The sequence below is a fragment of the Theobroma umbraticum genome, unplaced genomic scaffold (assembly GCF_002168275.2).
Source record: "Theobroma umbraticum cultivar Fairchild unplaced genomic scaffold, ASM216827v3 scaffold_204.0, whole genome shotgun sequence".
In the NCBI taxonomy this organism is placed as follows: domain Eukaryota; kingdom Viridiplantae; phylum Streptophyta; class Magnoliopsida; order Malvales; family Malvaceae; genus Theobroma; species Theobroma umbraticum.
In genome coordinates, this window is record NW_018397267.1 from 2,447,375 (window position 1) to 2,469,009 (window position 21,635).

A 21,635-nucleotide genomic window follows, 5' to 3' on the forward strand; every position below is an offset into this window, starting at 1 on the left:
AATCGAGTCCATCGATTGGTTTGTACCCTCAAGCTTAAATACAAAGTTAATATAAAAACTCAAATTAAGTGTTAAAAAATATGAATCACTAAAACTTTATTAATAAATTTTTGTTGTACAAAGGAGCCATAAAATTTAAAGATTTCCTAAAGAGAATGCCCCAAGAGGGGCAAGCTTTTGTAATAATCTGTCTGGCATTAATCTCTAATTTTCTATAGTTACTTGAACCGTCCCTTACGGCCAAGTAGGGGACGGGGCCAACTGATACTTCTCTTCCTACTTTCACTTTGTTCCCCCTGCCCTCGTCCGGTTGCCTCTGAAGCTGCAACTCCAAAAACAAGATGCAGCTCATGCATCATCAAATATTCTTTAAAAAGAAGAGTTTAATCACTATAATCTTCAGATACTGCTAAGTCGCTCCCATCATCATTTCCAGCTTTATTTGCTACTACATCTGATGCATCACTAATCTCCAAATCTCCATCTGAATCTTCTTCTCCCAGCTGTTCAACGCCATTATCGTCCTCATATGCATCATCATCTTCATCACTAGCTTCCATTGCTTCTGCATTCCATCCATTAGAAGCACCATTATAATCCAGGTCCCAGTTTCCTTGGTCATAACCCTCACCTTGGGCATTGTCATCAGATTCCTCTTCTGCACTGTTACTATCAGGAGGATTTACCATTTGCATCACCCTGAATTTTTCAGTTCTCCATTCTTCATCCAAGTCTCTCACATCATTGGCCTTAGGTTTAATTACATCAGCCATACGAGCCACCATTGTGTTATCAGCAGCTCTCCTTTCTCCTCTCTTTCTAACCGTTCGGCGGCCACGTCCTGAACTCTGACCATTTGTTCTTTGTCCCTGCTGCTTCAGGCGGAAACTTAAATTATTCTTTTCTCTAGCTCTTTGCTTGCCAGTATCATATCTGGAACCAGAAGCTCTCCTCCGCCACTTCCTACCAGATCCTTGTTCACGACCACCTCTTCCCCGTTTATAGCTGTTGCGCTTACTGTGACTCATGTCAGCAAAGTTTTCTTCTTTCATAGCCTCATCTTGGTCTAGTTCTTTTAATTCAAGCTCTTTATTCTTGATGAAAAGAGAGGTTCTTGAAGGAAGCTTCTGCATATTTGAAAAAAAAAAAGGTTAGCTTACATTGTTTCATTTCAAAAATTAAATGGCAAAGTCCAGAAAGCAATAACATAACATATTTGACTGGAGAAAATATTTGAAAGAAAACTCTGTGGTTACTTGGATTCATGGCACATACACAAAATGCCAACCTCTGGAAAATACCAAGGGCATTTAACTATTTAGACTACTAATAGGTCACATCAAAATATACTCATAGACTACTAATAGGTCACGTCAAAATATACTCATGTGGTAAGTTCTCTTTTCTAACCGACTTACATGAGCACAAGCTATGAAAGATGCAAAGAGGGGGATAAGAGGCATTGAAACACTCACTATGTATGCTCTAGCTTCCTTGTTCTCGGAAGGTTCAACTTTCTCCTGCTTTACGTACATGATGGACACATCAAGCTCCAAAAGCCTTAAAGCTACAGCTGCAGTAGTTTGGGGTATCCATGGAAGCACAGAATCACTAGAATCACTCTCTGACAGAAGACTAGAACCCAATAATTCCTTTGTCGTCTCAAAGTTAGACAATAAATGATCTCGCTTTATGGCACTCTCAAGGTGAGTCAATATCTGGAACACCAAGATGACATTTAAGTGAGACCAAGACCTGAACTGTATTTACAAAACATATTTAATTATTTAATAGGCAAAGTAATATCAGCTATTTGTTAAAAACAAATGTCTCATAGTTTTTGGCACAAGCTAAATGGCTAACAGCAGTTCTTAGAAGAGACCTTCAGCATAATAAAAATGCATAGAACTAGAAACATGAGCAAGAACTTGGTTAGGCAAATATCATAAACACTTCTATTAAAACAAATGAAAACCTTTAGGAGTTCATCCACGGAAGAAGTTGCATTCAGCTTCCTGCCCCACATCTTTCGATGGCCTTCTGTCCAAATTGATTCAAGGGCTTCTGGCGGAATAGATACCTACGAATGGAAAAAATTGAAACAAAAAGCTAAAGGCATAACTAATATAAAAAATACCAATTTATACATTAGAGAGTTGTTGCTGCCTCACCTCAACTAGGGCACACAAGGACTTTAGCAACCTGATTCCCAGGGGAAGAGAACAATCAATAGTATATGTATCCTTGGTGTCTAACTTCCTGTTTTCTTTGCACTGAATCTCATGTTCTGAGAAATTAAAACTATTGTTAATGGAGCCAAATGTCTGGTGGCAGTAAACACAGTGCATCTCCTCTGGAATATGAGAGCCAAGGCACGCATCACAAACAGCCAACAGCTGCACACATCTCTTCTTCCCATATTTCATGGCACACAATGTTGAGGAATTATAACATTCTTTCCATATCCACCTATGGAAATCTTGGTACCTCTTCAACGCCAACTTTTTCTCATTTTCGTTTCTCCCAAGCTGAATTATGAAAGTAGGTAATGTCTCCGACGCATCAGAGTTCAATCCACAGATCGCACTACTAGGGCTGTCAAAACTGGCAGGAAAGTCAGGACTGGAATCTAGTTCAGAAACTTCATTTTCAGTGGAGCTTCCACTTCTGCCAATAGCCCTGGCACAGTGCAAATTCCTGCGAACATTTTCTTTGAAGGAAGTCTCAATTTTTTGCAACATTATCCGTAAATGTGATTCCCTGATTCCTCGTGCATCCAAAGATGTCCAAAGAGCATCAAAGGCCTACAGAGAAAAAGATTAAATACAAGAGAAAAAAATAAAACCAGATGTAAGATACAAAACTTAAGAGTTTGCGCTAATAGTCTAGGAATCCAATCCCACCATATATCCACAGAGTTGCCTTTCTAAGTAATAAAGCATACCTCTTCAGAATCAATCAGCCTCCAATTTCCATCATGTAATTCAACAAATATCCAGCCAGAACAAGGATCATTTTTAGAAGCAGAAGCAACAAACTGCCAGTATCTATTACGTCTACGATCTTGACCAAGAGGTAAGGACCTGTATACATACATCTCTTCCGCTCTGTGGGCAATGTAAGATTTCAACTGTGAACGTGATCTTTTTGAAGCATGTCCAATCTGCTGAGCAGAGAAGTTATCTGGACCCACGGAGGCCTCTTGAAGTACCAAGGCCCTTTCAGCAGGATAACTATTGAGATCATTCTGAACATTTTGTGGACAGAGCAAGGGCTTTTGGTCATCTGGAATGCTTGGAGATGCCTCATCATTTTTATTGTAAGCAGCAGGAAATGGACTTTGGCTGCCCTCCACTACAGAATTAGGCAGTTGAGGTTCAGCCTTAATTCCCATCGTAGATGGAAAATCCATTTTAACAATAGTTTCTTCCTTCAGACGACTTTTATCCAGCTGAGCCTCAGCCCACATTTGCTTTTTAAGAGCATTTGCTGCTTCTAAACGATCCTGTGAAGTACATAAATCAAATTACAATGAGGAAAATTATAAACACCTTCATGTTCAAAGCAACAGCAGAATCAGACATTAAACTGTAGCTAAAAGATCTACCTCAAGCACAGCACGGATAGAGTTTCCTTCATTTGCGATACCAATTAAGGCAACAAGAGCATTAAGGCGCTCCTCAACACTAAGATGAGAATATTCACCTTCTGAAAGACCCTGAATCCATGACTCACCAGACTTGCTTTCATCAATTTCAATGTTCTGTTGATCAGGATTGCCTGTTCCAATCTCCTCCCTAGCAACATATTGTCCAGTGTTACTTGGACCATTGGCATCCTTCATAATATTTGGAGGGAAAGATGAAAAATCCTTATCAAATTCACTCGGAACATTTAGTGCATCAGTTGAGACATGGACTTTTCCACTTCCTGAACAAGTGTTTACTTCATCCTTAGGATAGTCAGCATCTTTGTTTGCATTTGAGGGAGTAGCTATATCATCAACTTCAGGTTCCTCATCAACATCACATTCAGAGTCTTCATCTCTTTCCACCTCATCTCTCTCAACTTCATCAGCATCTTCTCCACCTAGAAACCCATTTTCAAATTGCCGAATCTTTTTCCTTGCTGCTGCAAGTATGGCCTCAGCATCAGCAGGATCTTTCCTATAGGCAGGTCGCACACAGTATGTTGAAGGAGCTATTCTTTCAAAAAGCTTTGCATCCCTCGTCAAAGCAACCGATATAGAAGCCTCTGGTGTCTTGCTAGTTGTGAGGTCCCGAAGTCCAGATTTCTTATAGGAAACAGATAAATTAGGAAAAGGCATGTAAAAGATACAAACTAATTTAACATCTAATAGGAACACAATCCAAACTCACCTGAATCTTATCTGCAAGTTCTAATACTGTTAATCCTTTGCTTCCCTCAAGTGAAAGAACATGAAAAGCTGCAAATTTGACAGTTCCAGGCGTCAAACGATGCCTCGATCTCCGTGGAAGTAACAGACCTTTTTCTCGCATCAATGCAAATGCATTCTCAGCTGCTGAACCATTGCGTAGAGTAGAAACTGCATCTTCACAACCTTTACCCTGCAGGTACAGATAAAATGATAATGTAAGACAATAAGCCAATAACAATCTGTGGTTTAACATCTGATGGTACCAAATCACTGAATCAAATAACTATTTAAAAATGCTAACACATAAAGCATAAAATTTACCCAACTTAAACATTTGATGGTGCCCAAGCACAATCAAGCTTAGCAAAATAATCAGGGAACTATAATCTATTACAATAAGGCAATATATTAGTGTGTCAACATATTGTACATCAATAAGTCCTGATACAAAGCTGATAGAAGATATCATTGATCTGCAACAAAGCGATTCAGATTCATATAAAAGAATGGTGCCAGAAATATAACAAAACAGATCTAATAGGCTATTGTATCACTAAGTAGTACTCTTTTACCTCCACCATCTTAACCATCAGAAGTGAGATTTGTCAGGAATCAATCAAGGACTTACTTATTCTAAAGAGAGGAGTTCCCAGCATCATATAAAGCCTTACAGCATTCCCATTATTACACATACACATGCACGCACACACATTAAATATTCTTATGGAAGAGAGAACTATTATTATACGGTAATCGATAAGCGCCATAATGTTACACAAACCTCATCATTATCACCCATGAATGTCCATGCAGCATTTCTTTTCTTCAACTGTGGTCCAAGTCCTGCAGATATTGCTAATTGCCGGAAAATTTCAGACCATGTTAATGGATTCAAGTGACGCTGCCAATTGCGGATGTCAAAACCCCAGGAATATGCCTAGCAAACACCAAAAGCAAAGGGACTCAGCAATAATGAAAAAAAAGCACTATGACAAACCTATCACACAACACCACTTACCCCTTCAACAATCTGAGGGTGTCCACCTTCAGGGTTAGCAGCACAATACTGATTCATCCCTAATCCAGTCGACGGTGTTCGTGCAACATCTTCAATGTCTTTTATTATTGATTTCAAAAGAGCAACATGAATCTCACCCAGCAACCTTGAATCCTGACAGCAAAAGGCAAGAATATCACAAAACCAAAAGCTGAATAAAAAGTGACATAGAAAAGAAAATATCCCATTTGAAACTCACATAGTCATGAAAACCTTGGACAAACTCATCAAGAGTAAAAGGCCATAGTCTGAGAATATCAGCAAAAGTAATCAAAAATCTCCATGCCTGAGAAAGGGAACCATGTTATTCAGACATTTACCTTAAGGAATAGGAGGTAGTATATTTATACTATTACCCTAAACCATATTTGAATTAAACTCCAGCGGTATAAAAAGAATAAGAAAGATCATTAGACTTGTAACTTAAAGTAGAGAAAAAATTTATCAGTAAGTCATACCATGAGAAGATTCCCAACATTCTCCTCTGAATCAATCCACGGTTGAATGGCAAATGGTCTTTTCAATTGCACAGACTTGGGGGGAAACAGGCTTAAAGAATCTAAAACAGAAATATTAGTGATATTATCAGCTAAAAGATGCTAAAGAGTCAAAATAGATAGCAAAAAACAGGACCCATCAAAATATGAAAAATCAAACAACAATTAAAAAATAAAATGCAAACAATACACAGAAACATAAAACAATCTTTCTGTAAATCAAAGTGAAAAATCTAACTATTCATTAAATAGAACATAAAATTATGCCAACAAACCACGTTGAAAACATTAATTATGTTAGTTGCATCCAGTATTTTCAGCCCAATGTTTGAATTTTGAGGAGAAAGGAAATAAAAGAAAAGCTCAAGAGGATCTAAAAATATATTATTTGCAATTGTGATGCAGGTGCCTTAAACATACTCAATAACTAGGGAACCATTTTCAGTCAGAGTCTATAATTTTCCAAAAAACTCACAGCAGAAATTTAGGGTTTTTAGCTATGCAACCATTTTCAGTCAGTCTATAATTTTCAAAAAAACTAACGTCAGAAGTTTAAAGTATGTCTCTTATTCAAAATACTCACCAATCAAAGTATAAATTAAATAAAGCCAATCAAACAAATACAAATGACAAGTGATATTTACCTCTAAATGACTCAAGATTTTGCAAACTATCATGATCAAGTTGAATAATGGAGGGTATTCCCTTGTTTGCAGCAGCCAACTCCATGAGTTCTAGCTGTTCATCTTCAATAAGATCCATGGATTCTTTAGCAATTTTCCGTGCAGTTGCCTTCTCCATGGCAACTCTGCGTCGCTCTGCCTCTTTCTCTCTGCGAAGCTCTTCCTTTTGTCTCCTTTTCTCAGCCTATAAAGTGAACCCCAAAATTAAAACCAATAACTAGAAGATTGAGAGAGAGAGAGAGAGAGAAAAAGTTTTCATCATTTAAATATTATCTGCAAAATAACTCAGGTTAATAGGTTCTCAAACTTACTCTTAAATATTCTTTCTGCAAAAACTTTTCCCTTCTTTCGATTTCACGTCTTTGCTCACGCTGCGATCTCTCTTCTTCTCGCTGCTTCTCACGCATCAACCTCTCTTCTTCCTTCCTTCTTTCACGTGCATGCCTTTCCATTTCTTTCTTCATTCTTTCTTCACTCTGAGAAAGACAATTTTCATAATGGGTGAATAAAGAGGACTCCTCAAGGAAACAAATTCATGGTAAATAAAAATCAGAAAACCTTTCTCCTCTTTAAATCAAGTTTCTCAAGCTCTTTACGAATCCTGTTCTCATGTGCTTCAACTTCCCTTGCAATTCTATTTTCATCACTCTACAAGAAGAAAGATGATATAAAATCAGAAATCATGGAAGGAAATAGATAATATTTAATACAAAATCTACGATGCCTGCGATAGGTACCTTGCGCTTCCTATCGTTTCGTAGATCGGCATCAATATTCAAGGTTTGCCCAGTAGACAACACATATGAATCTTCAGATCCCAAAACTGGATGGCCAATAGACTGAGTATTTAATCTGCCATTTGTGAATGACTCCCTTTCTGCAAGAGAATCATCAGCCACTTGAGATGATGTAGGAATAATTCCTGTCTTGTCTGGTTGAGGTAAAACACGAACTCGTGATCCATGACCTTGGATACCATGAACTCTGGGCAATGGTTCCTCTCCATGTACAAATGATGTAGCTCTAGCCCTTGCACCATCGACTGGGGATTCATGAAAATGAGACTGAGTAACTTGCCCATATGCATCAGATCTAAGACTCGCATGCTCTGGGAGAAACTGATACTCATGGAAAGCCCTCGCAACAGCCTGGGATTATAATGCACATGATAAGTCAACCCATATAAACTATGTATATAATTTTCATTCCCATCAGACAACAAGAACAAATAAACATTTTAAATAAACCATAACTTCCAGCTCAAAGAGCAAAAACTTAAAGATAATCATCCCTGCATGGTATGCAAATTAAACTTCCTTGACTGCCAAACCAACTACATAGCAGCCAGTGCAACAAAGGGGCAACATTTTAGAACCACTTAAACCTTTCCCAAATAAACATACACAATAAAGGAAAATCTAGTATTCCAAAAGCAAAAGCGTTCAGCAGTATCTAACATTGTCGATAAATTTAATGTCAAATAATAGGGGAAAACAAATGGAAAATTCATCCGACCCCACGAAGAAATTGTTACAATATCACAATTTCTTCAACCACACAAAGCATTCTAAATATACTGGCAGTTAAATGTAAATGGAGTTCAAGAAACCAACTTTGCTTGACCGGCCATCATGTCGCTCATATGCTTTGCTCTCGTAAGGATGTCCAGACCTCTTCTGTGGCTCCGGAATAGCTATTCACGAAAGATAAATATGATATTAGATTAAAAGCCATACATGTCCACCTACAAGGCCTACTACAAAAACTACACTAAACAATAAAAAGTAAATTTATAAATCCATGAACAATACAGAAGAAATATAGCCTACATTTCGTGAAAATATAAATACTATAAAACAACAAAGCCATCAACGTTCAACTAACAGAAAAACAAGTTAGTTATACCTCCAAATGCATCGGGAGGCAATGGATCAAACTCCATTCCGAGCATAGGCCCATCATCCCTCAACGGCTCCCCCAACTGCGCCTCCACGCAAGCAATTGCTCTCAGCTCCATTATTGACTGATGCGATTCGTAATACCTCCTCGCCATTGGCAGATCCTCCGTCATGCCCCGAGAAGAACTTCCCCCCAACTTCCTTGAATCCGTATATGGGCTGGATCCCGAACCGGACCCGGACCCGGACCCGTAATCGGGCTCCGGCCCGGCCCGTAAATCATCGATTGGAGATTCCGGTGGTAACGCGGCGCCTTTTCGCGGTTTTTTCGAAGGAGTTTCTTTCTTTTCTTTCAATCTCCGGTGACAAAACCACATCTGTAACTGCCGATCTGATAACCCTAGCTTCTCCGATAGTCCCGCTCGCGTCGCTTCCGATGGATACGTCTCAACTGAAAAAAAAAAACGAAAAATCAACAGAAATTTCACAAAAAATAAATAAAAACGAAATTAAAAACTTCGAAACAAATTAAGAGGGGGGGGGGGGGGGGGGGGGGGGGAAGACAGAGAGAGATGAACAATAAACATACGAGCATAGGCTTTCTCGAGAGCTTCGAGTTGATACGGAGTCTTCATCTGTCGTTTAGGCTTAACGTGACCTTCATTGGAACTATTAACGTTTTTATTCGGATTTTTGCTGGGATTATTTTCTTCCTCTGAACCAGGCTCCATTGGAGGAGATCGAGAAATCAAGGAGGAAACTTTAGGGTTTCAGAAAAAGCTATTCTCTCTTCTTCTCCTTTTTCTTTTCCCCTCTTCCTCTCTACCGTAAAAGTCAAGAAAAAGAAAGGATGAGAATTATTATCGAAGAAGAACAATGAATTAGAAGAAAGACCTAAAAAAATAAATAAGGGATCGAGAAGAAAGAATAATAATAATGATAATAACAAAAGAAAAACAAAAGGAAAATAGGAAAAGGCAAAGGTGAAATTAGGAACAGAGTAATAACAACAACGATAGTATTCTTTCCTGAGTCCAATTACAAATTCCATAATAAAAATTTTTTTTCCTTTTTTTTGGGTGTACTGACTAATTAATCCTTTTATTCTTTTTTGCCTTTTTGGTTTTGTTTTTCTTTTGTTTTTATTGAATGATGCGTTTGTTCGTGTCAAAACCATGTGTTAATATTGTCAATGGCCTTTTTTCAAAAATAAAATAAAATTAAAATGAATTTTCTCTTTCTTTTTTTTTTTTGCTAAAAAATCTGTACGTTCTAACAGGGGACCAATTCTTTTTCACTGTTCCCTGAGCGTTATTTATCTTGATTCAAGTGCAGCCTTTTTGGTTTTCTTTTTCCCGTTTTTTTTTTCTGTCTTTTATTTATTTATTTATTATTTTGATATTTTTATCTTCTTGTTTTTTTTAAATGAGTTAGCTAATGGCTCTTGACGTTTTGCCGAAGAGTTCTATGTTCGTGGTTTTGAGGCTCTGAGCCAGCCTGTAGGGTGATCTCTTTGGTTCGGCAATCGAGTTGTAGCCTATCCAAGGATTTTGGTTTGTGTTTGTTGTTGTGGGCCCGGCCTTTTCCCACATATTGGGCTGGACGGATCATCTTGAGCCCATTAATGAATTTCGGGCTAAAGGTGGTCCAGATTTTAGATTGATTTATTTATGGGAATTTGGTTCTTTTCTGTCCTTCTGCATCAATGAAAGAGGAAAAAAAGTCTTAAATATTTTAATTCGAATCTTATTATTTAATAAAGTATTTAAATTTTATAAATATCTAATTAAATTTTTAAATTACTATTTGAACTCGTATCTTGATATTCTTGATATTATTGGTTAAATACCTATACTTATTAAATATTTTATTAAAATCAATTTAAAATCAATTTTTATGTATATTATTAATAAAAAATAAATTAAAGTTAATTCAAAACAATACATTAAAATTAAAAATCATATTCAGAATAATTAATGAGTTTTAATAAGTATTACATTAATTATAAAAGATAATATATAATTAAAATTTTAGTATTAAAAATTATTATTGATAATCAAGCTTGGTAATAAGCATCTTAATCTTCCTTAATGGAGCCAAACACTACAAAATACACTCATTGATATCCCTATTCCTTTTCATTTAATAACATATTCAAGCACATTCATGCTTTCTAATACATAGAGTTAATTAAATTATAGGAAGCGATCTGAAATCATTTTGGCTTGTTCGCAATTGTTCAATGCTGTGCATTGGCCTTGGCATAGGTCAAACACAGTTTGCAGTGTTTGCCTCTTTGGCGTGACTCGTGTTCATATCAAACATCTCATGTGCTATAAAACCCTTCAAGATCTTCTGCATGCCATGACCATGATGATCGATGGTGGTTCCCAATCATAACAAACAAAAACATCAACAGATCGATGTATGTTTCAAATTAATCATAGTATGCTCTCTGCATTTTCACCATGCAAATCCCTCCTCATAATCTGCATGATCACATGTTGTCTCCTTCCTAATTATTTGTCAGTTTTGCCATAAAAGTTTAAAATTTAAAACATATTGCATGCGAGAATAAATACTATTCACATATCTTTTATTTTTTGCACGTATTCTGTTCAAGCTTCCTTTCAAAAGCTTCTGATGAGATAAAAGCTTGGTTTGAGAGACAGAATAAGTGACAGTACATTATTCTTCAGTCAACACAGGCTGATGGAAGATTAGCAATGGTTTGTACTCTGAATTAAAGAAAATTGATGGCGGAAAAAGCAAAAAAAAAAAAAAAAACTTCACAATAACAGTAGGATATTCAATGTCTCTTGTTTTATCTCCCGGAGGAGAGACATATAACTTTAGACCCGTGACTTCCTCCATTTCCATGCCTTTTTTTTATTCTCATGCTGCTTTCATTTGCTGCAAAAGAGACCCCATTCGCATTATTTTAGATTACAACTATTCTTTCTGTCACTTCTTGAATGATTACAGGAAAATTATGATAATTACTGCAGCTATGACAACACTAGATCAGTATGTAAGATGCAATCCTCACCCTTCCTCTACCCATCACATATTCATAAGAAAGGGTAGCCTATTTTCAATAGTTTTATAGATTCACTCCGGTTAAACGATAAAAAGGATTTGGGCTCACATAAGATTTTGCATGACCAGGTCAGTTCAATTCTAAGTTAGAGGACAATTATGAGAGCAATCAAATTGATGTAATGCGTGTTGTTGTCAGAATGTTTTACTTACTCGTTTCTCTTCTTCCATCCTGGCCTTGATGAAAGAGTAGATTGCCACTCCAGCAATTGCTATGACTGTTCCTATACCTGTCTGCGTTGAAATCTTGTTTCCTGTGAGAAGTAGGTCGTCAGAAACTCAGTCCAAAAGAGTTATATCCTGACACAAAGAAGCAAAAGAATACTTCAAAGGAGTATAAGTTATAAACTTACCGAAGACCAGGATTGAGAAGCCAATGACAAACACCCGTTTCAGCACATTGCCGACAGCGTGGGTAAGTGGTACAACCCGCTCCAGAGTGTTGGTAGCCAACTAAATACCAAAAATGAAAAAAATTTCTTCATCAGCTTTCAGTATAATGGTATGAGGCATCATTTTATTTAGATGTAGCATCAGTCGATAATAGGAATGGAGATGATGTACCTGATTATAGAGATGGTAAAACATTCCAACCCAAAAGAGATCTGAGATGAATTTAGTCATACCCACTTTAGCTACAGCATCACCGAACCCATGCTTGATCAGCTGGGGACCCTCGAGCTGCAACAGGCAGGTGGAAAACATGAAAGGGTTTAAGAGACCGTGTGCTTAAATTTTTTAATTGTCTAAAAATCTTCAGTTGTCCTCAAAACATATTTGACTCACAATGATGGCTGGGGGAATACAGACGAAGAGAGCAATGATGGAAATATAAGCATAGATATTTGTACTGTCCATATCGGTCTGCATATGAAAAACCAACAATCACTGTTATAAAATGTTTATGAGGGAAAAAGGTCAAAAATAAAAATTCGAGTTCTGCATAAACTGGAAAACAAAAAGAAGGAAAGAAGAAGAGGAAAGGAGGAGTTCTGTTTGATTCTATTGAAAAGAAAGCAAGAGTGTCAAAGAAAATCACCATAGCTTTCTTGGAATAGATGCTCCTGTAAGTGAAGGAGATGTTGGAAATCATTGCGCTAATGAAACCCGTCCAATTGAATGACAACTCAGTCAGTGATGCCATGGAAACACCTGCATTCAGTTTGTAGTTAAAATGACACCCAAAGTCCCAAACATGATGGAACGTTAATATGCCAACATAATAACAAAGCCCCATTAAAAGAATATATTTACACTTAAACTGATTTGAATAAGGTGATCAAACAGAAAATTACCAATAACAACAGGAGCAAGAGACAGCCATAGACTAAATGGTATGGATTGTCCAAGTACGAATTGGGAAGCAGCAGCATTGAAGAAGGGCTCCAGAGCTGAAAAGCAAACAAGTTTTGACTTAATGAGCCAGATTAATCACAGTGAATTGTCCTGTTGACAGGATGTCAAATGCATATACAAAGTCACATTCCACTAAATATATATATAAGCGCAAGAGAATAGATTCATGATGTCACCTTTGATTGTGTGGGTGAAAGAGACAGCAACAGCAGCAAAAGAGACATTGCTAGTTACATGGCCTACCGCATGGCATACAGCAACAGGGATCAACAACTTCAGCAGGTTTGAGTCCATAGGCTGCTCATGAAAACAATAATTACATGATACTATCAGTGCACAATAGCTCCAAAAATTCTCAGGTTTTCATCAAAAGAAAGCAGGTTAAAATTTACGGCATGTTCCAATTTTCCAACAGTGAGGATCCTAGCCAATCCACAGTCAAGCTTAAAAGATTAAAAAGAGGAGAAAACTCAAAATGTGATCAGGAATTGTTAGTGACTGGACTGGATAACCCCACTTTCCAACATTAACCCGGGTTTCTTACGCAATATGCACTTTAATAAGATTCATGCTACAGGCAATAAAGTTAGCATGTGCAGAACGTAAAGAATAATAATAATAATAAAAAGTTGGATAACAACTGCCAAGAGAAACATTGAGAGGGTGGGTTTTGAAGGTTCACTTACAGCCCGCTTAGGGAGGCCCACGGCCCAGCTCACCAAACAGTAAACTACCCCAACGAACAAGTGAATAACCGACACAAAACTGCGCCAAAAAATGCCAGGAAAAAAACTTAAAACAAAGCTAAGTATTCATGAAACCATACCATGAAAAAAAAAACATTTAAAAAATAAAAAATGTAAAAAGATATTTGCAATTACTCACTAAGGATAAGGGAAGTAATTGTAGATCTTCTTGTTGAGAATGTTAAATATCACATTTAAGAAGTACCTGCATAAAACAAAAAAAAAAACCCAAAGGATGGTCTTGTAATTTCAACAAACGGAAGTAATCTTGTCGAGAACGAATTTTAGCTACCGTTTGAACCATCGCACATTTGACGGTTAAAATCGTTAACCGGTTTTTGTACATACCACATGAAGAAGAAAAAGCCGGTGACCAGAGCCGGATACTTCTGGAAGAAGCCAACCGGAGCGATCTTTGCGTCCCTGCAATAACACCGAGTCAGTGAGTCAGAGACTGAAGCGTGGACGAGTTGACTGAGTCAGAACGGAGGAAACGGACCTCACCCCGAGGAATCGCTTCCTCCTTCGGCAGGTGACGACGCGGCGGCTAAAACCGGCTTCAAAATCTCTCGCTTACTAACCGACGAGCTCTCGAGTAGCAGAGCCGGCCTAAGCTGCCTTCCCCATATCAAGTTCCCGCCTCCTCCAACGGCTCCGATCGGCTTAGCCGAAGCAAATGACACGTTGACACTCTCCCGTGAAAGCCTCGGCCAGAGCAGAGGCAAGCCAGTGATGGTCGAAGCGCGTGACAACAATCGCGACTCCATTGTGAGAGAGCGAGACAGAACGAAATGTACGTATGGTTGCTAGAGTGAGCTCTTAATGGATGGAGGGAATTAACAGATTTTCCCCTTTTTCGTTTTTTTTCAGAATAATTAATAAAATTCCTATTTTAGTGGCCCTCGATTCTCAAATAATCACGTCGTTTTCACCCCCTGCAACGCGAGACAGAATACAAAATTGCGCACTCTAACTTGATCACGTAGCCAAAAACTCAGAAACCGAGGGGATTATTAATCAACGGTGGAGAAACAATCCGCTGAAAAAAAAAAGGAATATTGACGATGGGATATGCTTGGGTGTTATCGAGTGGAGAGATTAATTGTGGCTGTGGAGGATATTGTGGGAAGGAGAGAGCTAAGAGGTGGGGCCATCTTATCCCCGGTGAAAGGCTCGTGAAGGAAGGGATGCCTTGTCCAATCGTCAGTGGTCTCTGCGTTTATATTTCCAAAATCCTTATCGTCTCCAATCTCCTCCTCTTGTGAAAAACAATTGTCACCAAGATATCATTTTACGTGAATGTTTTTCGCAGTGCATAGGCTTCTAAACGAGTCAATCATTAATACTCAAACTCGATCGGGTCCACTCCCAACTCAACCTACTCAGATCACGATTCAATTTTGAATGTTATCGAGTTTTTATATTTTTTTAATATCAAATGCATATATATATAAATAAGATTAATATTTATTTTTTTATATTTTTAAATCTGGCATTTTTTAATCGAGTTGAGCTTGAACCTGCTACAAAATCGAGTTGACTCAATTATGTCCCTTAACGCATACAGCATATGGTTTGTTAATAGCGTTAAAAGGAAAAGATTGAAATCCGTGAGGCAGCGACCCGTTTAAAGGAGTGAGCAAACATGGGAGGTTGTTGTATGTATCTTTCCTTTTGAGTTGAGATTATAGTTTTGACACGTGTATAAGACACCTCTTTCAACTCAGCTTCATGTTTGTCTCTTTGGTGTTTTCCTCTTACGAAGCTCCAAAAATCTCTGAACTTTTGTCTCCATTAATTGTTGGAGAGGAACGTTAACTTCAGCCAAAAAAGACCCATTTGGAAGAGATGTTGGAGTTCAGATTTTAGCCTAGATATCTCGTATCATACACTTAATCGATATTAAGATCAAAATATGTGATAATGATAATTTATATTTAAAGATATGTGTTTCATTCTCATCATGTTACGAGATCATTATCCTCTACTCGATCATAAAAAAATTGATACTGACAATTAACAAGCTGACTCGGCATCTTGGGTTGGATATGGAAACTAGGCCCAACCGAGGCACAACGAGTTGGTCTTTCTTTTCCCGGCTTAGGAAATGCTGCTGCTTTGGTTTTGGGACCCTGAATGGGCCACCTTTGGTCAGCATCAGGCACTAAGGCTAGCTTATGCGGGACGGTGCAAAAACGTAGCTCATCGCAAAGGACGAACTGCAACAGCTGTTCGATTTTCTAAATGTAAGCTGCTTCGTTCTCTTGAAACTGCTTTTGAAAACGTTTCTACTTCCGTTTTCTTTTCCCGTAAATTCGTCAGCATGTTGGTTTCATATGCTTCGGTTGTTAGGCCAATCAATCTTCTAGTTTCCACCCACCAAGTGTTCGATAAATTGCTCAAGCTAGCGGTCTAATGCATAAACAGGTCATATAGTCGCGTATAACATTTCCTATGTATTGTTTGGTTCTCTTTTTTCACTTGTTTGATGAATTTTAGAGCCAATCATTTGAGTATATTGGAAGATAACGAAACTTGCTGTTGATGTATTCGTAATTTAGTTTCAATTTGAATAATATGGATCTTTTTTTTTTAAGTTCTGAATCTGAATGTCGTGTAGGTTTGTGTATGAGCTGCGAATTAGCATTGAAGTTTGTTAAGTAATGATGGCGTTATTCGTATTTGGGGCAGTGTACTGTTAACATAGAGAATTAGCAATGATGGGTACTAGGGTTGCGTTTAAATGGTCGAAAAAAATCACTCCTTCCCAAGTGGTGCACTTAATAAAAGCTGAGAAGAATATAGACGAGGCTCTTGCTATATTTGATTCTGCAACAGCCGAGTATGCCAATGGTTTTTGTCATGATCACAGCACTTTTGGTGTTATGATCTCTAGATTAGTTTCAGCGAACAAATTTGGACCAGCTGAAGATCTTCTTGATAGAATGAAGGTGGAAAAGTGTGATATAAGGGAAGCTATATTCCTTTCTATCTGTAGAGGCTATGGAAGGGTTCATAGACCGTTGGATGCCATCAGGGTCTTTGATAAGATGAAGGAATTCGGATCTGAACCTAGTCAAAGATCTTATATTACTGTGTTTGATATTCTCGTTGAAGAGAACCAGTTAAAGATTGCTTTCAGGTTTTACAGGCATATGAGAGAAGTAGGTATTCAAGCTAGTGTTGCCTCTCTCAATATTTTGATCAAAGCACTCTGCAAGAACAGTGGAACCATGGATTCTGCTCTTCATATATTTCGTGAGATGCCTAATCGTGGATGTCCTCCAGACTTCTATACTTATGGGACTTTGATTAATGGGTTGTGTAGATTTGGAAAGATTACTGAAGCAAAGGAGCTATTTCAAGAGATGAAAACAAGAGATTGTTCTCCTTCTGTTGTTACGTATTCCTCCTTGATACATGGCTTGTGTCAGTCAAAGAATATAAATGAAGCTATGGGATTGCTTGAAGAGATGAAAAGCAATAGTATTAAGCCAAATGTTTTTACTTACAGTTCTTTAATGGATGGTCTCTGCAAGGATGGGCGTTCTTCAGAAGCCATGGAACTACTGGAGACAATGGTTAGCAAATGTTGTAGACCGAACACGATAACTTATAGTACCTTAATTCATGGACTATGTAAAGAAGGAAAGCTTCAAGAAGCTGTGGAGATTCTTGACAGGATGAAACTTCAAGGCTTGCAACCAGATGCAGGGTTGTTTGGGAAGGTCATAAGTGGGTTCTGCGATGTTGACAAGTTTACGAAGGCTGCAAACTTCCTTGATGAGATGGTCTTAGGCAGGACCTTGCCAAACCGATTAACTTGGAGTCTTCATGTTAGGATTTATAATATGGTGGTCAGAGGCCTTTGTACCAAGAGTGATTTGAGTCGAGCTTTCCTATTGTATCTAAGCATGAGGACTAGGGGCATCTCAGTTGAGGCTGGGACTTTTGAGACTCTTATGAAATCTTTCTGTGAGAAAGGAGACTTGCAAAAAGCTGCTCGAATTGTTGATGAAATGTTGATTGATGGATGTATTCCAGAAGAGGGAGCATGGGGTACGTTGGTCAGTGCATTTTGGGATCAAAGGATGGTCCAAGAAACTGTTGAATTGTTTGAGGTCGAGCTGATGAGGGACTTTACTGCACCTGACTTAGAAATTCAAGCTGAAGCCTTGTGATTTGGTATGCACCTATTGGCTTTATACTTCTGGTAATCTAATTATATGCATATTTCTGATTAAGCCTTACTTCAATCTGAATTGATTACTTCACTTAACATGTATCTCCTTTCTGTAACTTGGGTTACTTATACAATAAATCATTTATTTTCTCTTTTCCTACAGTGACAAAATGTAGCTACTCTTTTCTGCTATTCAGTTTTCACTTCATTTAATTTTCTTGTTTATTTACAGGTTTTTGAGCTTTATGCAACTGATGCCTCTGAATTCTGAACCATGTATTATGTTTGTTGCTGTGTTACTTTCCTTACTGGGAACTAATGCAGGGGTCATTCTAACGGAATTCTAGTTTGTTTAGCAACTTGACCTTCAAATGCTTAAAAAGGTTAAATCCGACTAAGATTATAGTGATATAACAAGAAACTGTATCATTGTCTGCACTATAGAAGAGATCAGGACTAAAGGATGACAAGCACATTAGTATTAGAAAAGTTTTATCACTTTGGAAACGCGTATTTGTATCTCATACCGAAAGTGGAAAATGTTAATTTGCAGACAGGGGGAAACCAATTCCATGACGTGTGGTAGGGAAGACAACAAATAACATGCTGCAGAAGACACCTATCCCAACTGGCAATGCTGTGAGGATTTCCTGACCCTGATCTGATGGTGTTGGGTAAAAGCAACTTACAACATTCTGATCAAAAAGTACCACAGCTGCAAATACTAGTATTGACATGAAGGCATGCATGAAATCTATAAAACGTAGGCGGTATTTTGCAGCTAACTCCGGTGGAAGAGTGATTGAACCATCAATGACCCACAACCCATAAAATGTGGCAAAGCCATAACAGACAGTGCCATTCTTGTCTCTGAAACTATCTGTGAAGCTCATCAGGAAACATGATAAACCACAAAGCACAACGAGGCCAGCCGTCATAGACCGACTGACTGAGTCACAGTTGCCCTGATTGGTGAATATGGGCGAGAGAATTTGGAAAGCTAGAACAGTTCCGGTGGGTAATAGATTAGCCAAATGTGCTGTGCTTTGAAACGTTTGACTGATTGCCATCTGTAGGAGATTTTTCTTCTCGGTTTCAGAAACGGGCAAACTTTTCAGCAGGGGTACTTTTTGTTCACCATGTTCATGAGACTTTTCACCTTGGATCTTAACCTCCATAACTGAAGTCTTCTTAATTCTCGTTCCCTGTTGTGTTGACCTCACTTTGGCTGACATTGAGAGGGATTGTGCCGAGCAACTGTCTTTATAGATGTGCAAATAGACGTATTTTTGAGTGGAGGTAAAGGGAGGGAAGGAAGAGAACGAAGTGATGCCTTGCAAGGAACAGAAACCAAAATATAGAGAAAACAGTCTTCCACCATTCCAGAATGGGAGTTTCGGTTCCATGTCGGTTAGTTCCAAAAATTTTACTTGGATAAAGTTAGGAAGAGTGGCTAATGTCCATGCATTCTTAATTGGCCGTTATGGAAACCAAGCTTGCAAGACATTGTACCCAGAAAGAGAGATGTTGTGGGCTTTTAGTTAACCAACTTTAACGAGTAAGTCTGCTTTCCAGCGAGAACTCTGTTGCTTAAGCCAAATCAGCATACGTCACTTGCTTTGCTGAGACGCAATACATGTGAACTGGCTGTCTTCTTCTATGGGGGAACTATCCCATTTTTATCATATTTTTTTAATGCTTGTTTTAGAGGCTACTCTCTCTGCACTTTAAAGCTGCTAACTTGGTTTTTCCTTTCAAGCTCTATTTGCAAAAAAGAAGGAAATAAATAGAGCCATCGCTTGCACGTTATAACTTGAGATCAATGGGGAATTCATGATGTACCCTTCGGGGTGGATGAAAATCGCCAAATCCCGCTTAGTGCAAAGTGTAAATAATCAGTTTTTCTATTATGTGCCTGGTTTATTACTTAATCTGATAATTACCTGACATTGTTTTCAGCATTATCCCTGCTTTAAGATAGGATTATCTATTCTTAGTAATTTAGAACTTGTCAAGGGATTGGTGACTTGATTTTGGTCGGATATCTTCATACCCTGAAGTAAGGCCATTTCTCGTTTGTTTCAACTTTAGGCCAAGGGCCCAGTATCGTTTTCTCAAATTCTTTTCCGTTTCTTTCCCAAACAAAGGCCTCTTGTGCAATGGAAAATAAGTCTTTAAAACGAAAAGAAATGTCCCAGTAAATAAGGTTTAATCAGGTGGTATTCCACTAGGCTTTCTGGATTTTTAACTCTTTTGTATAGAAGCAACGTCTTGTCCTCGTAGGTTTAATTCTTTCAAATTTACTAATTTGATTTGGTATTTGAGAAGTGGAGGAGGATCTAAAAACCTCTTTGATTTTGTTAAAGCTTCAAGCAAAGGGACCAGCCTGTCAAGCAATCAATTGCTTGAAAGGATAAAAACGTCGGCCAATAAGCAAACATTTCATTCAATCTAATGAGCTAACTGGATTTTTCCTTCTCTCTTTAGCGTTCACATTGGGAAGACAAAACTAAGCAAGAGAGTTAATCAGTTTATGAGTCAAATAAAGCTTGTCTAAATAGGACTAAAAATAATATATTTTACGTATTTCATATGAAAGGTATCTTGGCCGTCATTTAATAGGTATTTATTTTTATTAAAAGCGTTAACTTGTAAGAAGTAGTATAAAAGGTTACTCAATTCTTTATGACTATAAGATTTTCATGAGAGATATTAAGGTCGAGATAGGCTCATATCTAAATGGGTTTTTATTTTTTATAAATAAAAAGAGTTAATGCAACGAGTTTTTATTATACAATTAAGTGAAGTAAAATGTTATATATTTTATAAATATCTTTTGACTTAAAAGTATGGGCCGTAGCATTATATGTACATATTTACCTAAAAATAATACATGAAAATTTTACGTCATTTTCTATATGCTTATTTGCACCAAATTTTTGTTAAGAAAAATTATCGAGCCCATTGTGACCATGCACCTATAAAGCCCAACTTCAACAGGCCTTGCCCAGTTAGCCCTTCTCTATTTAGGACCCAAATGTTAAGATCGAGGCCACTGTCAGTCGGACCAGACAGAATCCTTGTCTTGAATTATGGAAAGTGAAAACTTGCACACCTGGCTAAGATCATTGGTAATGAAGCAAGTCGATGAACGCTATATCATTTGATTAATCAGTAGGTAAACTGGCCCATATCTATAGGCTATTAGGTCAAGTTTAGATGTTGTGCTCAAGCCTGACTAGAAAATTTTTATTTTTTTCCCGTCTGATTCTATCTATCCAACTCCTACAGCAGGAAAGCCTTTCGAGAACAAGTAAATTAAAGAAGCTGCAAAAAGATTCCTAGAACTTTAATATTCTCAATTTGTGATAAGTAATACAATATATATATATATATATATATATTCAAAGGACTTTATGGGGTAGTTTTTAACTACATTAAAATACGTAGCAAAGAGACGAAATAAAGATCAATTGATGGCGAAATGGTTTAGATTTAGTTAGACAGAGATTAATTTTTATTTATCCAAACCTTGATTATTACAACTTGTTTAGCTAAAAAAATGTTATCGAATTACTAGATGTTTTAATCTTGGATGTCGCACAATTAACCTAATATGAGTGACATTGATATTGTTCATAAATCTTCTAGCGAAACCAGACAGACAGTTAGGTCAAAATTACTTTTATTTCCATACTCAAACAAAACCCGGAGCAA

General features: G+C 37.6%; 4 protein-coding genes across 5 annotated transcripts; 1 reads left to right on the forward strand and 3 right to left on the reverse strand.

Annotated features, from left to right (window-relative positions):
* Positions 1-64: 64 nt before the first annotated feature.
* On the reverse strand, positions 65-9,692 carry LOC110424610 (homeobox-1). 2 transcript variants are annotated; one of them, XM_021439213.2, is made up of 19 exons: positions 9,124-9,692; positions 8,542-8,985; positions 8,250-8,329; positions 7,604-7,784; positions 7,374-7,513; positions 7,195-7,284; positions 6,948-7,112; positions 6,598-6,820; positions 5,915-6,015; positions 5,656-5,742; positions 5,418-5,570; positions 5,181-5,336; positions 4,380-4,589; positions 3,608-4,294; positions 2,945-3,505; positions 2,172-2,804; positions 1,976-2,080; positions 1,476-1,718; positions 65-1,127 (listed from the first exon to the last, which is right to left on the reverse strand). In XM_021439213.2, the coding sequence occupies exons 1-19, from the start codon at positions 9,263-9,265 to the stop codon at positions 384-386; spliced, it is 5,145 nt and encodes a 1,714-aa protein (XP_021294888.1). In that variant the 5' UTR covers positions 9,266-9,692; the 3' UTR covers positions 65-383. The 2 variants fall into 2 exon arrangements, with proteins under 2 accessions (XP_021294888.1, XP_021294886.1); XM_021439211.2 differs by having other exon boundaries at positions 7,374-7,784.
* Positions 9,693-11,101: 1,409 nt separating this feature from the next.
* Positions 11,102-14,692, reverse strand: APE2 (Glucose-6-phosphate/phosphate translocator-like protein). Its single transcript, XM_021439219.2, has 12 exons — positions 14,240-14,692; positions 14,084-14,158; positions 13,875-13,940; positions 13,676-13,754; positions 13,166-13,286; positions 12,929-13,024; positions 12,673-12,785; positions 12,420-12,497; positions 12,198-12,314; positions 11,987-12,086; positions 11,787-11,887; positions 11,102-11,447 (listed from the first exon to the last, which is right to left on the reverse strand). Exons 1-12 carry the CDS (start codon positions 14,500-14,502, stop codon positions 11,430-11,432), a joined length of 1,227 nt encoding a protein of 408 aa, XP_021294894.1. The 5' UTR covers positions 14,503-14,692; the 3' UTR covers positions 11,102-11,429.
* Positions 14,693-15,104: 412 nt separating this feature from the next.
* On the forward strand, positions 15,105-18,610 carry LOC110424615 (Pentatricopeptide repeat (PPR) superfamily protein). Its single transcript, XM_021439218.2, has 3 exons — positions 15,105-15,981; positions 16,356-17,920; positions 18,472-18,610. Exon 2 carries the CDS (start codon positions 16,453-16,455, stop codon positions 17,914-17,916), a length of 1,464 nt encoding a protein of 487 aa, XP_021294893.1. The 5' UTR covers positions 15,105-15,981; positions 16,356-16,452; the 3' UTR covers positions 17,917-17,920; positions 18,472-18,610.
* On the reverse strand, positions 18,328-19,835 carry LOC110424621 (protein DMP4-like). Its single transcript, XM_021439226.2, has one exon. The coding sequence runs from the start codon at positions 19,322-19,324 to the stop codon at positions 18,461-18,463; it is 864 nt and encodes a 287-aa protein (XP_021294901.1). The 5' UTR covers positions 19,325-19,835; the 3' UTR covers positions 18,328-18,460.
* Positions 19,836-21,635: the final 1,800 nt, after the last annotated feature.

What these genes read in the sequence shown, in the direction of transcription:
- LOC110424610 (XM_021439211.2), bottom strand. Translation starts at nt 9,265, where the DNA reads ATGGAGCCTGGTTCAGAGGAAGAAAATAATCCCAGCAAAAATCCGAAT. An exon ending in TTGATTTAAAGAGGAGAAAG is followed by an intron (nt 7,113 to 7,194) that starts GTTTTCTGATTT and finishes TGTCTTTCTCAG; the next exon opens with AGTGAAGAAAGAATGAAGAA. An exon ending in ACCCTCAGATTGTTGAAGGG is followed by an intron (nt 5,337 to 5,417) that starts GTAAGTGGTGTT and finishes GGTGTTTGCTAG; the next exon opens with GCATATTCCTGGGGTTTTGA.
- LOC110424621 (XM_021439226.2), bottom strand. Translation starts at nt 19,324, where the DNA reads ATGGAACCGAAACTCCCATTCTGGAATGGTGGAAGACTGTTTTCTCTA.
- LOC110424615 (XM_021439218.2), top strand. Translation starts at nt 16,453, where the DNA reads ATGATGGGTACTAGGGTTGCGTTTAAATGGTCGAAAAAAATCACTCCT.
- APE2 (XM_021439219.2), bottom strand. Translation starts at nt 14,502, where the DNA reads ATGGAGTCGCGATTGTTGTCACGCGCTTCGACCATCACTGGCTTGCCT. An exon ending in GGAGGAAGCGATTCCTCGGG is followed by an intron (nt 14,159 to 14,239) that starts GTGAGGTCCGTT and finishes GTGTTATTGCAG; the next exon opens with GGACGCAAAGATCGCTCCGG. An exon ending in GGCTTTTTCTTCTTCATGTG is followed by an intron (nt 13,941 to 14,083) that starts GTATGTACAAAA and finishes TGTTTTATGCAG; the next exon opens with GTACTTCTTAAATGTGATAT.